At 43.4% G+C, this 14,672-nt stretch overlaps 1 protein-coding gene across 4 annotated transcripts in view; it reads left to right on the top strand.

Annotated features, from left to right (window-relative positions):
- LOC121062118 (protein S100-A1-like) overlaps window positions 1-5,955 on the top strand; it is a 57,025-nt gene extending 51,070 nt beyond the window's left edge. The window contains exons 1-5 of one of the 4 annotated variants that reach the window (XM_040541761.1): window positions 741-964; window positions 1,120-2,027; window positions 2,344-2,456; window positions 2,866-3,023; window positions 4,623-5,016. In XM_040541761.1, coding sequence (XP_040397695.1) covers window positions 2,883-3,023; window positions 4,623-4,781 — 300 coding nt within the window. In that variant the 5' untranslated portion in view covers window positions 741-964; window positions 1,120-2,027; window positions 2,344-2,456; window positions 2,866-2,882 and the 3' untranslated portion in view covers window positions 4,782-5,016. Of the gene's footprint in view, window positions 1-740; window positions 965-1,119; window positions 2,457-2,865; window positions 3,024-4,622 lie in introns of those variants that run through there. The other 3 variants (XM_040541762.1, XM_040541760.1, XM_040541759.1) reach the window with 3 other exon arrangements.
- The last annotated feature ends 8,717 nt before the right edge of the window (window positions 5,956-14,672 follow it).

Genomic DNA, 14,672 nt, shown 5'->3' with positions numbered 1-14,672 from the left:
TGTGGGTGAAGATGTTGTTGAATAAATGGCAAACAAACAAAGAAGCTTTAAGTTTTAATTGGGTAATGTTTCTGGGCAATAGTTGTGGGCATTAGTGAATCACAGCCCTACACAGCTGTAGCTGCACAGCAGACAGTCTCTCTCCATATGCTTTTACTTAGCATCTGCAATGGCACAACATATATCCGGGATATAATTGAGAGAGTTGTGCTGCAGCTGATATCATGCACCTCCATCCCCTCATACAGAAGATGAATGGAGGGCACCTCTCCTCCCGAGCGCTCACCTGGCTCCAGGAGGGAGTAGGTCCCTCTTGCCGTAGATCAAATTTCCAGTCTGGTTTCCAGCAGGACCTTTTCTGAAATTAACCTGAGCATTGTCTCCTCCTAACCCAGTGAGTACTCATAACCACAGTGATGGCAGGTGGAGGAGCACACCCTGCATTATTGTACATGTCTGCAGAGACCTCTAGCCTAAGGAGCCTGCCTATTGCTTCAGTAACAATGCTTTACATATAGCCACCTCCAATACCAGTGGGATCCAGCATTTCTGTTTAGTGCCCCTTTCTCCCAGAGAAAATTCTTGCCCATCAGACACTGACGAGACCCCTCTGGTTGTGGAGGTTTTTCACAATGGTGTGGATGAGAGAAGTGTCACATCGTGAGGCAAAGGAGGCAGATAGAGGTGTGGGCCGAGTTCTACTGTGGAACTTAAAATTATAGGTGCCTAGAGGCTTTTGGAAACAACAACATTGCCTACCTCATTCTCTGTCCTCCAGGCTGGGACAAAAGTGAGAAGCAGCCACACCTGTGTACCCTGTTGCTGTTTATCTGTCCGTTTGTGTAAGCTGAACACACATGTGCAACAGGTGGAGAACTTCATGGAGGCAAAGCAAACCCAAAGCAAGAAGCTTTCCATTTCATATGGCTGTCATGAAAACTGTGGGGTTTTGGTGCTTTGAGTGGTAAGTAGGCTCTACCATGATGAAATTGCTGCTTATTGTGTTCCCCAGCCGTCACCAGCAGGGCTGGCATGTCTCTGGGGCCGGGACAAGTGAAGACCTCTTGGGGGAATATTGCTTACTAAAAGAGATGTTGAACTGCACTTTTTATTCCACAGGGAACCAGCTCAGAAATAGGAGTATGGAGATGATGTGTATGTGGTAACCTGTTCAGCCAAGCTGAAGGGAGTTTTGCGTCAGTTGTTCAGAGGGCAGAGAACTGCAAAAGCATCTCCTGCTTGGTACGACGTGAGCATGTGGGGGATCCACAGTCTGAAAGCAGGATGCTGTCCTCAGAGCACGTTTGCCTCTTCAGTTCATTTCAACTGAGTTGACAAAAATTAAACCAAGTCTATTGGTCTGAGCAATTCCAGATGCACCTGTGTCTGAAACTGGTTTTGTCTGGAGGACATGTGTACTATGGCAAGAACTTCATTCATCAAGAGCCAACATTTTAGGCTTATTGAGACATCTGACAGTAAAAATAAATGTCTCAAGGGATTTGTTGCAAACTCATATACAAGCCTACTTTTGGATGCTCAAGTATCCTTGAGGATGGGCTGCCAGTACCTCGGCATTTAGGCTCACTGCTGTAGAAGTGCAGAGAGATTAGAAATATATATATATATATATTTTTTTTTTTTTTTGAAAATGGGAGAAAGTTATTTTATACTGACTTTTAGTTATTGTCAGCATTTTCTAATTTTGACTTTCAGAATCCCAGATGTGCATTTTTGTAAAATGTCAAATGATAAAAAATATATTGTATGTTCCACACACAGCCCTCTGTGCGGCCTTGTAAATATTTTAGTGACCTATTTAGAGCAAGCGGCTTTTGTTGAACACGGTAGGCAAATACAGAGGGAAACAGAAGCCCTGTCATCCTTGTGACAATTATACGACCATCTCTAATCCACCCTCTTAGCCTGATAAACAAGTGTCTGTGCATGAGTTTTGAACAGAAGGTGACCATCACCTTCTGATCTGAGTGTTTTCTTGCAAATACTTCAGTTAGCCTGTAAAGCAGGTAAGCAGTAATACCGTTTCTTTATAACTCCAGTCTTACCTTGAATTTTGTTCTGTTTTTTTGTTTGTTCATTTGTTTTTTTTTTGTCTTGTTTTGTTTTTGGTTTTGTTTTAAGCTTTCTCCTGGGGCTTAATCAAAACAACATGTTTCCTTTCACCTGATTTCTAATTCTAGTTATTCTTTGAGTCAGCTACACAGTAAAGAATTGCATTTCCAACTTTTTTAAGTTTTAGTGGTGCTTCCCTTTCTATTTTCTTACTGCATGCTTGATGAAGCAAACTCTCTGGTGTGCCTAGCTCATAGTTGTTTATTCCAGGTAATTTACAGGGAGAAAAAATCATCCCAAACAAGCAATTCCAAATAAAGTGAAAGCCGTTGCTCCTAGCCTTGCGTCTCTTTATGATTGGTGTCTCATCACCTTAGAATCAGGTATGTTAGGAGCCTTCTGTATAAATGTTCTTTGGCTGTGGTTTCCCGTTGATCCCATTTTCCTAAGGAAACTTTTGAATGAACAGTGCACCTTCATTCTGCATGTGTTCTCAGCTATGGGTGCAAGAGGTTTCCTTTTATATCAAATGGATGCGTGGTAGAACACTTTCTCAAGTGAAGGTTTTCCTTTCTTTTTACATTTAGAAGTATATGTTAATGAATTCAGGACAATGTTTTATTTTATAACAGTCTAGACTTATTCACACACATTTGACAGGATGGGTCAGCTGAAAGCCCATTTTCTCAGTGCTGGTAACAATTTCCGTCTCCAGCTAGCTCTCCATCCCTTCCCCAAGGAACGACTTTGACTCCTCTGCCATGCCACTGATTCCGGGTCTTTGTCCCACAGCTCTCCTGCTTGCTGCTATGTCCACACCACTGGAGGATGCTATGAACACCTTGATCAGGATTTTTCATCACTACTCTGGCAAAGAAGGAGACAGATACAAGCTCAGTAAAGCAGAACTCAAGGAACTCCTCACCAGTGAGCTCACTGACTTCCTTTCAGTAAGATGCAGCTCCTGAGTCTCTTGAATTTCTGTTTCACCGGTGAGATAAGGAGCTATCAAAGTGTTCAGGAATAGCATCTCCTTACATAGCAAACATCCTGCCATAGCCTCTCAGATGACAACTGTCTTTGCAGAGCTGGAGAGAAGGAGATGAGATCAAATTTCACATTTGAAAAGTGTGTTTTCAGAGGGTGATCTGGGCCCCCAGTTCTCTGCCATGTGCCATAAGACAGGCACTTTGTGCCTTGCTTGCTGTGCTTTTGGACAGAAGGGCCAGCAGCAGCCAAAACTAGTAACAAAATTGATGCTGAATCAGGCTTTATTCATCTGTTTGTTTGTTTTAGTAATAGAGCAGAAATAACTCATTCAAAGATTCAAATTCAGCAACCAGCTCTCAGGAAACGACAAAGTAGTTTGCATATCATGTGGCATGGGACACCCCTCTGGCCCCCTTGGGCCAGCTGTCCTGGCTGTGTCCCCTCCCAGCTCCTTGTGCAACCCCAGCCTCCTTGCTGGCGGGGCAGCATGAGAAGCTGAAACATCCTTGTCTCAGTGTGAGCACCGCACTGCAACATCTAAAACATTGGTGTGTTTTCAACACTCTCTTCATCAAAAATCCAAACTACAGCATTGTGTGGGTCTCTATGAAGAAAATTAACTCTGTCCCAGCCAAAACTATGACACCATGGTCATGCAATAGGTGAGATCCAAGGTCCATTATGTTCTTGGAGGCCTAACTAAATCATACTCAGCTGTTATGCAGGTTTGTGGGAAACCACAGACACACTAGAGCTGCTTATGTGTCCCACAGTGTTACTAAGATAACCATTCAGGGATAAGTATTTTGACATGAATATCTCTTTACATGTTTGTTGTGTTCTTCATTACACAGCATTGACACTTGATGGAATAATGACCTGATCCATAATAGTTTTTCTGTATCCTCTAAATTGTAAGGATTGTTGTGGACCCTATCACCATCAGTAGGATTTTTTTATATATTGTATCCATTTCCTTGAATTGGATTTTCTTTTAATCTTGGTTGTTGATTTATTTTCATGAGATTGACTGTCCTTAATCCCACTGAATAGAATGTGTTGTTTGTTAAGTAGAGATATTCTGAATGCGATGAATGGAGGTATAATATGACCACTTATAAACAGTCTCTTGAAGAGCGAAGTACTATTTGTTAGGGATGATGCAGAGAAATTTCAATTTTTATTTATTTATTTATTGCACATTACAGATCAGACTTGTGCTCAGCAGCTCCTAAAACCTGTTTGATTCATTTCAGTGCCCATTTAGTACTTGTATTCCTTCTAAGAGTTTCACTGTTACCAGTTTACCAAAGTTTACCAGTTTACCAAGTTTACCAAACTTGCACCAGTTTGCGCTGTTACCAGCTGCGTACCTTTGAGACTCCACACCTACGTTTTTAATGTTATGACTCATGGTATATTAGTATTTGGGTGCATATTTCACTCACACTTTTATTTAATAGTATATGGGCTTGTGTCATACCGGTGGGCTGCACTGTCAGGTGTGTTGTAATTATGCATTCAAGATCTGCCCAGCTAAAACACTTTTTTTCTCTTAGGGCCAAAATGATCCCCTTCTGGTCAATAAGATTATGAAGGATCTGGACTCCAATAAAGACAATGAAGTGGATTTTAATGAATTTATGACTCTGGTTGCAGCTCTGACTGTGGCATGTAATGATTTCTTTGAAGAACAACTAAAGGAAGAAGGATTTTAAAAATGCTCAATACAGTCAATCTCTTCACCACAAATGCAATGAAGTATGTCTAGTTAGCTAGTGCTTATCAGCATTTAGTGAATGCAAACCATCATCAGTCAAACTGCTACTGCAATAAGACAGCTATAGACCAGATCAACAACTGGTGTAAGCTGGGCCAAAGACATCTTGCACTACTTGAGATCTGGCTTTTACTATTCTCAGCCTTTGCACTGCAGGTGTCTGTAACACACATTCATCAGTTTCCCAGGTCGTGGGCTTGGGGTGGCAGAGCACTTGGCAGGAGTTAAGACTTCAATTTCGTAAGTGTCAGTGGAGTGGGAAGTAAAAGGAACATGAATGTTGCTTACATACTTTCAGAATTGGAAAATTTGGAATGAGACATAGAATTTGCAATTTAGTTTTCAGTCATTCTGTAACAAACATGTTTCTGCAGGTCACAGAAAGCTGTTTGTTTTTTGATCAGCTCTGCTTATTCTAACGCCCTTTTTAGTTGCTGCTCCATACCTTCCTGCACTCTTGTATTTCAGCTATGGTCACAGCTGCCTCCTGCCACCTGAGCAGATGGCATTTCTTGCCGTGATTATGGGTTCATTTCCCCCAATCTCCCCAGCTGCCATTTTGTTGTGTTGGCATTACTGCATCCCAGTGGTCCACCTCTTTGTTCAGCATAAATGAATTTATTCATATGATAAATTATTCAAATACATAGAGGTTTTAGTCAGCAAGCTGCTCTGAGGGTTGATGGAAGAACTGGGTCTTTAGGGGAAATGTAAATGCCTGCTGCTTTCACTATTCTGGCACCCTTAAGAGGAGGGCTTTTAGAGGACCACTTGTGGAGGATTTCATGACGGGATCCCAGAGTACAGCTTCATCATATGAGTCATCTGATGGAACAATAATTTCTTCATGTGCTGATCCAACTCGCTGCATGGATGTGGTGTAAAAGGGGCAGCGGGACCCCACAGCCAGACATGGAGAGAGAAATGTTTCAGTGTTAACCCATCCTTGGACTGAAATAAGTGTATATCTAGATTCCTGTTTAAACATACTTCCAAACCCCCACAAATCCTTAGTGACAACATGTTGCAGCTTTTTTCTTGCATGGAGTGCTCTCATTGTTTATTGTTTTTTGGTTGGTAACTTCAAACTGTAATAAAAGGTGTCTGAATTAAGTGAAGATTTTCTGTTTGTGTAAGAGGTCAAAAAAAAAGGCAAGTTTGGGGTGGTGGTAGAGGCTCTTTAACTCTAACGTAACAGAAATCATATAGTATTCACAGAAGGTCTGATACAGGAGCATGGCAAAAAGTATTAAACTGGCAACAATTGCACAACTTTTTGCCCCCTGTGATGTCATGCACTTTAATATCATTGCAGTTCTTGGACGACGGTGGCAGCAGGACCAGCCAGAAAGTGCAAGACTTCTTTCATGGTCCTGCAGACTGTTTCTGGTCTCCCAGAGTTTTCCCTTCTTGGGTGGAAGGGAGAGGAACACAGTCTAAACCTTCACCCCAAAGCTACAAGGACTCAGGTTGTCTCAGTGAGGACTGGTTTGTCCATTACAACTTTCAAGTAAAAACCTTTCTGGAAAGAAGCTTCAGCTAGTCCATAACCCCCCTGCCTATCCTTGGTGGGACACTAGAAACTCAGCAGTTTGTGTGTTGAGCATAGCAGTGGAAAGTCACAACAGGGGTCAGACAGGGAGAGATGCTGCCCTGCTGAAGAGGGTCTGTGGAGCCATTTCATCAGCGGAACTGACTGCAGACTGAGTGCCCCCTCATTCCTCTGCAAAAGGGGCTTGCTTGCATAAGATCCAGAGGAGAATGACTCAGATGACTTTTATTCCAACAAAAGTTTTATAAAACTTAATAAATGACTGTTTGGCTTTGCTGGTTAGGTTTTCCTGGTTGCTGTTTTAACTACAAGGACAACTGTTAAACTCTATCAGCACCCAAGAAGAAAGTATTCCATACATAAAACCAGAGACCAGAGAAGAAAATGCTGCAAAGCACATTCAAATGCTAGAAAACAAAAACCCCTGGCACAACCTGGGGTCTTGGGGCAAGGCACTTGCCATCCCAACCCTGGGCTAACTGTGGGCTGACCCACTGCACCAGGAGGTCATTCCTCAGTCATTCTTCTCCTGCCCATGATAACCACTGCTGCATTTGCAGATACCACTGCCAGGAGAGATGTCTAAAATCTTCCTTTTTCTGGGGAAGATCACATCAAAGTTTTGAATTGCCTCAGAACCAGGGGGGGGGGGGGGGGGGGGGGGGGGGAAGAAAAAAAAAAAAAAGGAGAAAAAAAGCTGTGAGCAATCTTCTTTTCTGTAAGCAAGCTTCAGGATGGAGAACTGCATTGTAGCCACTCTCTCTGGCTATGCAGGAGGGTGTTTGTGTGACCAACCTCACTACAGACGTTTTGTCCTGCAGACATGAACTTTTTGATTTAGCTGCTCTTAAAAGTAAAGCTACCTTCTTTAAACATGAAGCTACTATTTTTTTTTCTCATTGTTTACTGACACTTTTCTTGCTGACTTCAAGTTTTCCTGTAGTTCATGAATCCAGGAGCACTTTAAAGTTTTACATGAAGAGGAAGCTTGTTGTGTGGGTTCCTCCAAAATCTTTCAGCTTTAGGAAAGATGTCTAATTATGGGCATTTTTTTCATTTGTGTTACCAGACTGTCTGAAAAATCAATAGAAAAATGAACACTGCAATATGGCCTAATATTTTCAAGTTACATTAAAGACCAATAAAAATCCAGTGATGCCAGACAAGATCTTTTCTAGCTATTGTGAAATTGTTTTCCCTGACATCTAAAAAGCAGATTTTGAGAAGATAAATGGCATTATCTTGAAAGCCTCAGCCTTTGCCTTTTGTTTTTATTTCAGTTCAAAGGATACTTGAAGTGGCAGTGCAACTTGATACACAAAGCTTCATGCACTATTGGTAAATAAATTTATAACCTCTTCAGATTTGGTGTCCAACTGCTGATCTCAAAACACTGTATGTGACACCACCAGTGCTTTGAAAGGGAGCAGTCCCTCTAAGCTCTGACTTATTGTCCATGACAACTGGAAGGCAACATTTCTTTTGCTCTACTGCACTGTAGGCGGTGTCAGGCCCAGTGGAATAATCATCATCCTACAACAACAGTTCCTGCTCTTAAAGGTGAGAAACAAAGTGGCCTGGGGTTGTGGAGAGGGAGAATGCCATGCACACCTATTTGGTCTGGGAAATCTGGATAGGACTACCTTTCAAATCCTGGTGCATAACTCCTCATCCTTGGCACCCCTATACATAGGCTGGCAATCTCCCCGTGCTGTCAGTACAGTGCCTGCTCTTTTGAGACGTGCACTTTCCCCTTGGCAGAGCAGCTATTTCCTCCTGGGGCAAAGGCTCACAGGTCTCCCCTAGTGCAGCAAGCACTCCCATGGGTGTACAGTCCCAGCAATGTGCTGGGTCTACACAGTGTGCATGGTATGGACTGTATCATCTCAAAACCCAGTACATGTATCTCAGTGAAGCATGGCTTCATGGTATTCCAGGCCGTTGGAGAATTAACACTCCCTTGCATGCAGGCCAGAGGAAGGTGGGGCACAGCTCTCCTATAGCAATGCAGGTCCACGCCAATTTACTCAGCAGTCCAAGTCTGAGCCCCTTCCCACTACGAGCGTTGCAGGCTGTGCTGCAGTGTAAAGCAGAGAGTGGCCAGGAGGGAAACTCTTGGCCACAACCCAGAGCCCACAGTCCCAGGCTGACACCACGCAGAAAGAGTTCAGTTCCTCTCATATTTCCACCCAGAGAAGCTGGTTAAAAGGTCAAAGACAGGACTTGCCTCTTAAATCAGATTAATCTATATAAAGGTTTTTGACTGGCAGGAAGATTTCTTAGACTGTGATGTGATGTCATGTACATGTCTAATAACGGGTTTGATTGACAGGGTAACAATTAATAGATGTGTTTTTAGGGATAATTAAGTCTGTTGAATGGCACTGTATTATTTGAAGAAAAAAAGGGGTCACATTTTCAATTTTATCTTTCTTCTTCCACATGATACTGCATGAGAGAAGATTTTTTGTTTATGATCTAGCAATCTTTTTTTTCTAAGCAAGAACATTTTCATCTATGTCCTTTCCTAATAGCTGGGCTACATGCCCTTGGGCAACCATCAAACAGAGCAGATGAGTGAACTTCTCCAGATACATTAAAAAATAAAAAAGTCTTTTTAAATACCAAATTCCAGCCACCTGCAATCAGTTATGTAAGAGGGGTGCTGCTCCCAAGGAAGAGAACTGCAGCTGCATCCACTTATTTTGCCCTAGCAAGTAGATTCTCAGCTGATATAAAACAACAAAGCCTATTGCACTTAGTGGCATAATTTTGCAACAGCTGAGGACATGTTCTTATGACTTTAAATTAGCCATCAATGGAAAGTCGTGCTTCTGTTAGCTGGTTGGCTAAATAAGGACATATCTGTAAAATTGCAAATGTTGCAACAAGGCAGCTGAGAGGAAAACAGGAGAAACTGTTGCTCAGAGTACAGGTATTTGTAGGACAAATTAGTGGGAAATGTTCCTGTGGTTTGTCTGCTTTAAATTCTAAGCTGTCCTCTCAGGTCTTGGTTGACTTTGTGTATTGCAGAGCAAACAGTCACAGTATGGGTACCAAGTATCTCTGCTGTTGGAGTCTCCCCTAAAGCTCTGTGTGCTAGGATGACTCTATGTTGACATCTGTTGCATGAACCCAGAAAGCACTGTACAGAAATATAGACAGGAAAAACCTGTGGTTAGAACAATTTGTGAGGACCTGAAGGGCAAGTGAACTAGCTGGAATGTTAGATAAGGTTGTGTTTTGTGAGCTGAAAAATGTCGGGAAACTGAGAACACTGCAAAAAACTGCATCTTCCCCAGCTCTGACTGTGGATATTGAGTGGTAGCAGCAAATAGGTCCATGTGGTTAAGCAAAGGGTAGCTGGAGGAGATGCAGGTCTGGAGAGCTCTGTCCTGTTAAGCTGTGAATGTCTTGACTAGGAGAAACCCAAGCTTTTTTGTCTTTTCATCAATGACCTATTCTACAGTTGTCACTCAGGGAAAATTTTTGTCATTTTTTATTGCCCCAGGAAACAAATTAAATGAAATCAAATCATGAGAATTTGAAAGCCGAGTTTGATTTCTCTCTGCAGTGAAAAAACGTGTTGGCAGACCTGAGGTAAAAGATGGTCTGTGAAATTCCTATCAAAGTCTAAGCTGTCCCTAGGCTTCAGGAGGTGGAAGAATGCCAGGTGATCTCAAAGTCCTTCAATGTTTGTTTTTTGCATTGACACAAAACACTGCAGTACTTCTGTCTAGAAGTGGAGGAATTACATGCATGTGAAAAAGGGCTAAGTGGTAGGAGCAGCTGAGAGGACAAATACATCAATATGCTGGGTATGCTGGCATCTCTTATCTGACTCATATTGACTAGTTGAACTGTGTTACACTCCACAGTATTTCTGAAATGGCCCATTATTGTAATACCTAACACTGTTGGAGACGATCATGTTGAATCACAGCTCTTTCCCTGGATGAGTGAGAATCAATCAAGGAGACAGTCACTTCAGCTGAGAAGTACTTGTCCTTGGGTAGGAAAAATATCTCATGATATCACTTTTTGAAGGGGGGCTCTGTCAGAGAGGAAGTTTATTCTTCACAGTGACCCAGTTCTAACAAATTTTGGAATGTGGCATGTGTAAGTACTAAGATCTTTCAGTATATCCAAAAATTATATTTTGTATTCTAAGGTGACCTCAGCACTGAAAATAAAATGACAAATATTCCGGTAATTCAAATCTGGGAGAGGAGAGGAAGCAGTAGCTTGAGCACCCTGTGTCCTCTGCAGGTCTGACACGTGATCTGATGTTTGCCTCCAAGCAAAGTGCAACAGTGTTCAAAGTGCAAATTATGCCATGTTCTGTGAAGGAAACTGCTCTTCTCCAAGGATGCTGGGACTGGCCAGGGCAGCCACTATATTAGGTGAAGACTGACACAACCCAGTGCTGATCTGTTGGGATGTAGACATGGAGAGAAGGAGGACATAGAAATGAAACATCTACCAGATCTCTTGAGTCGGAGTCACGCTGCACCTGCCTGTGTGTCCAGTGTTAAGATCTTCCTGTCCTAGCACTTCAGAGGTGACATCCCAGGTGGGCAGATGTCCTGCGCCCCTCCTAACGCCAGAGCCATGGCACATGCCTTTGCCCATCGCCCCCTCCCGCATCTCTTTTTTTCTTCCTGGGAGAAAACTTTTCTCTGCTCCCACTTCTTGGCCCCAACTGCTTTGTGTAGATGCTGCGTTGAGTCACAGGCAGAGCTCGTAGTGATCATCGCCCTCAGGGTAATCTGAGTGTCTGAATATAATGTTTGCTTGATTATTTGTAACCCGCTAAACTGCGAGCTTCACAATCCTTGTTCTTATTCAATGCCATAAATAGTGTTAATGCAACACTTATCATCAAGCCTGCACAATGCTGATAGTCTTTCTGTTCACCAATCCACATGCATTTGTCATTTCTCTAAGCTACTCAACATAACAAATCGCACATCTCTTGTGTTAAACTGTCCAGAGCTAACAAGCTACGTATACTTCACCTTACAGAAAGTTCAGCTCTATTTAAGGCCAACTTATTCATACGCACACAGGTAACAGAAGTGTCATTACAGAATATACAGATGTACTGCAAGGCTTGGAAGAGGTGGTGGATTTTGCTCTACCAGCACAGAGAGCTGGGGACAGCAGGTAGTAACAGAAGTCAGTGACAGAAATGACCATTGCCTGAAAGGGGAGGAGTGCTGGGTTCAGGATGGGTCAAATGATACTTGGAGATTTGCCTGGCCCCAAAACCATGGGTAGAGTAAAGGTACAAAATGTGATCTCAAACTCTGCACTTTTGGTGCTGGGTATGCCCTCTTTCAGTTGTCATTGCAACTATGATCGTGTTTGTGTAAGAGAAGCATATCAAAATATTGATAGGGACAAATTAATTACTTTAATCATGTTGAGGTGTACCTTTCCAGTTGTATGACAACAGCCTGGCTACTTAAACCGTTTTTTTCCAGTAGTTGCACTGGTGCATTTTGTAGAATGGATGCTTACCCACTAATAACTGCTGTGGCAACAAAGAAACTTACATCTCATGCCACAAGTGGTCCCCGGATGTAGTCATGATCCCGTAGTCATGATCATGACAGTCCCAAGGGTTCTGGAAGTCACAGTTTGGGTCCTCCAAATGACAAGGGGTTTTGAGATGTTAATTAGCTCTCCATTGATTTTCTGTGCTATAGGTTGCTCCCTGGCCAGGACCTGGGCAGAGCAGTGACCCATTGCCATGGGGTGTGGTAGTCAGTGTGTGTGCTGGATACACAGGGAGATTTGGCACCATGTCTTGACAATTAACTGACCCTTACCAGCCATGAAAACATGTAGCGTGGCATAACCTGTTAGTGGAGAGGGGACCTGATGGTTAGTGATGGGATGTGGCTGCAAAGTTCACTCCTCTTCTTCTTCCTCCTCCTCCTCCCCAGCACCTGCAAGGGAGGAGGCAGTAACATGCTGAGGAACCTGGGGCAATGGAGATGTATGGGAATACAAAAACTTCCCCACTAGCCCTTAGAATCGATGTGAAGTGTTCAGTAATGATCTGTGAGAACTGAGGAGGGATTCAGGGACTTCAGCCTTTCCTATGGTGACTTATAGGATATGGGAAATGGACTAGAGGCAGGAGCTTCCTCAGGCAGTGGATGATCTTCGGACTAGATGATCTTCAAAGATCCCTTCCAAATGAGCTATTTTTTTCTATCATTCCCTTTTATTCTAAACATTTGGCTCTAGTTTCACAATCCCTCAGGCTTTGAAGCAATGTTCTGTGTAAGTCTATATTAAGGACATAGTTTCCTAATGACCCCTGCAGCTGTGATTTTTCATGCAGCCTCACCTTTGTTTCCTTTTCCATGGCATTTTTTTCAGAACAGTAACTGATAGCTAGCGCAGAATTTAGTAATCATGGGACTGAAAATTTGACCCTCACAGTAGTATTTATGACATTTTAGAGCCTCTAGATTTCTTTGCCTCTTTATTATAGACTAGTTAATCCCACATTTCAGGAATAATACACTGAAGGGATTGCAGCCAGTTGAATGGCATACCTCTGTAATAAAGTGTAAGTGGTGTGCAGCAATCCCTTGTCTTCAAAGGCACAGACACTGGTGTGGGACCTGCTGCCATGTGAGAAACAGCAACAGCTAGATAATGTTACATTTCCCGGATGCCACAGGAAAAGTGGAGTCTTACTTAATTCTGAGATAAAGCAGGAATAAGCATAAGGGAAATACATGTAACTCAGCACAGTGGTTATCAGCTGACACAGCAGGAAGGTTAAACCACAGCCAGAAGTCCTGCACATGCATCGCCCTGCATCATGTCTCCAGCTGGGCTGAGCATGCATGAGAAATCAGCATGAGCAGCTGAGGATGGAGTGCCTGAGGCAGAAATCCTTCTTACCCATGCCATTGGTGATGAAGCACCACGGGCTTGCTGCTGTTCTGAGCAGGCAGAGGATTTGTCCGGTGTGGACGAACAGGGGAGTCCCTGTGGGACATGCAGCAGTCTGTCACTGGGATGTTCCCTGCGGCATGAAGGAGCCAGGGCTTGCATGGGGATGTGGCTATACAGGAAAATTAACACTCATCAAGATTCTGGTGTTAGAGGGAGGTTTGATCTGCTCTGGCGCTTGTGCCAGGAGTCAGGCTGCAGCCCAGGGGAATTAAGAAATACAGGGTTTAAAATATGATCCAAATGAGAAGACTGAGGTTTTCAACAGGTATATCACAGGAAATCCAGGAGTTGTGGTTTGTGTGGAATCAGAAAGCTCCAGGGTTCACTTGGGCATAGGGGGAGATTAGCTGCAGGGGAAATTTCCACTCTGAGGGGAGGGAATGGTGGCCACAGCCTGTGTTATGCTTGTGAAGAAGCTTGTGTGGAAATATAATGATCTTTCACAGGAATTCAAGCATGAAAGAGTGCTGTTTAAGGGAGCTGGGGGTTCAAGAGACCCTTTTGGAGACCAGGGGTCCTGTGTGGTTTGTAACACCCAGTCCCTGTTCTCATCAGCAAGGCAGCCCTAAGGAGTGCCTGTAGCTGGAGCACTGCTTTCTGCAAAGTTCAGTTCCAAGAGCATCGTACACAGCCTCACTGTACCAACCACCTTATCTCAAAGGAGAGGAAAACACAATTACTGACTGCATTATAGCACAAAGCATCACTTGATCTCCACAGGGAAGAGTAAACACGGCTTGTTTCACTACTTTCTATTCAGCTGTATTTTCTCCACCTCTCACCACAGCTGCGATCTCTTTCCTCTGAAACAGCAGCTGACGAGACACCTACAAGCTCCCAGCATTATGTGGGGGAATTTTCACCATGGGACAGGCAGCTGTGGGCACCCAAACCCACCCACAGACCCCAGCTCTAGCAGTACAAAGCTCTGCAGAGCCTGAGGTGCCACCACGGTGTAGGGCAGGTGATGTCCTGCTTCTGCTGGGCAGGAGACAGTTGCTCCCAAGGGTGCCTTATGGCCACAGAGGTTGCTGGTGGAGTGGAGGTGTCACAGCATGAGATTATCTGGTCCATAGCACGGTTGGATTGGGAATGTGTTTTACTGTGTTATATAATCTGATGTTAACAAAACAAAATTGTCCTATTAAGTGTTACTGTGACTCAACCCAATTAAAAAAAAAAAAAAGGGGGGGGGGGGGCACTCTCCTCATTTGCCCAAGGGTTTGTATCACATTTAAGGTGCTTTTCCCTTCCAAAGTGCCCTAGGGATATTTTGAACCCTGTTTAAACTGCTGA

The sequence above is a fragment of the Cygnus olor genome, chromosome Z (assembly GCF_009769625.2).
Source record: "Cygnus olor isolate bCygOlo1 chromosome Z, bCygOlo1.pri.v2, whole genome shotgun sequence".
Classification (NCBI taxonomy): Eukaryota; Metazoa; Chordata; class Aves; order Anseriformes; family Anatidae; genus Cygnus; species Cygnus olor.
Note: the sequence above shows the minus strand (reverse complement) of the source record. Positions and strands in the feature narration are given on the sequence as shown.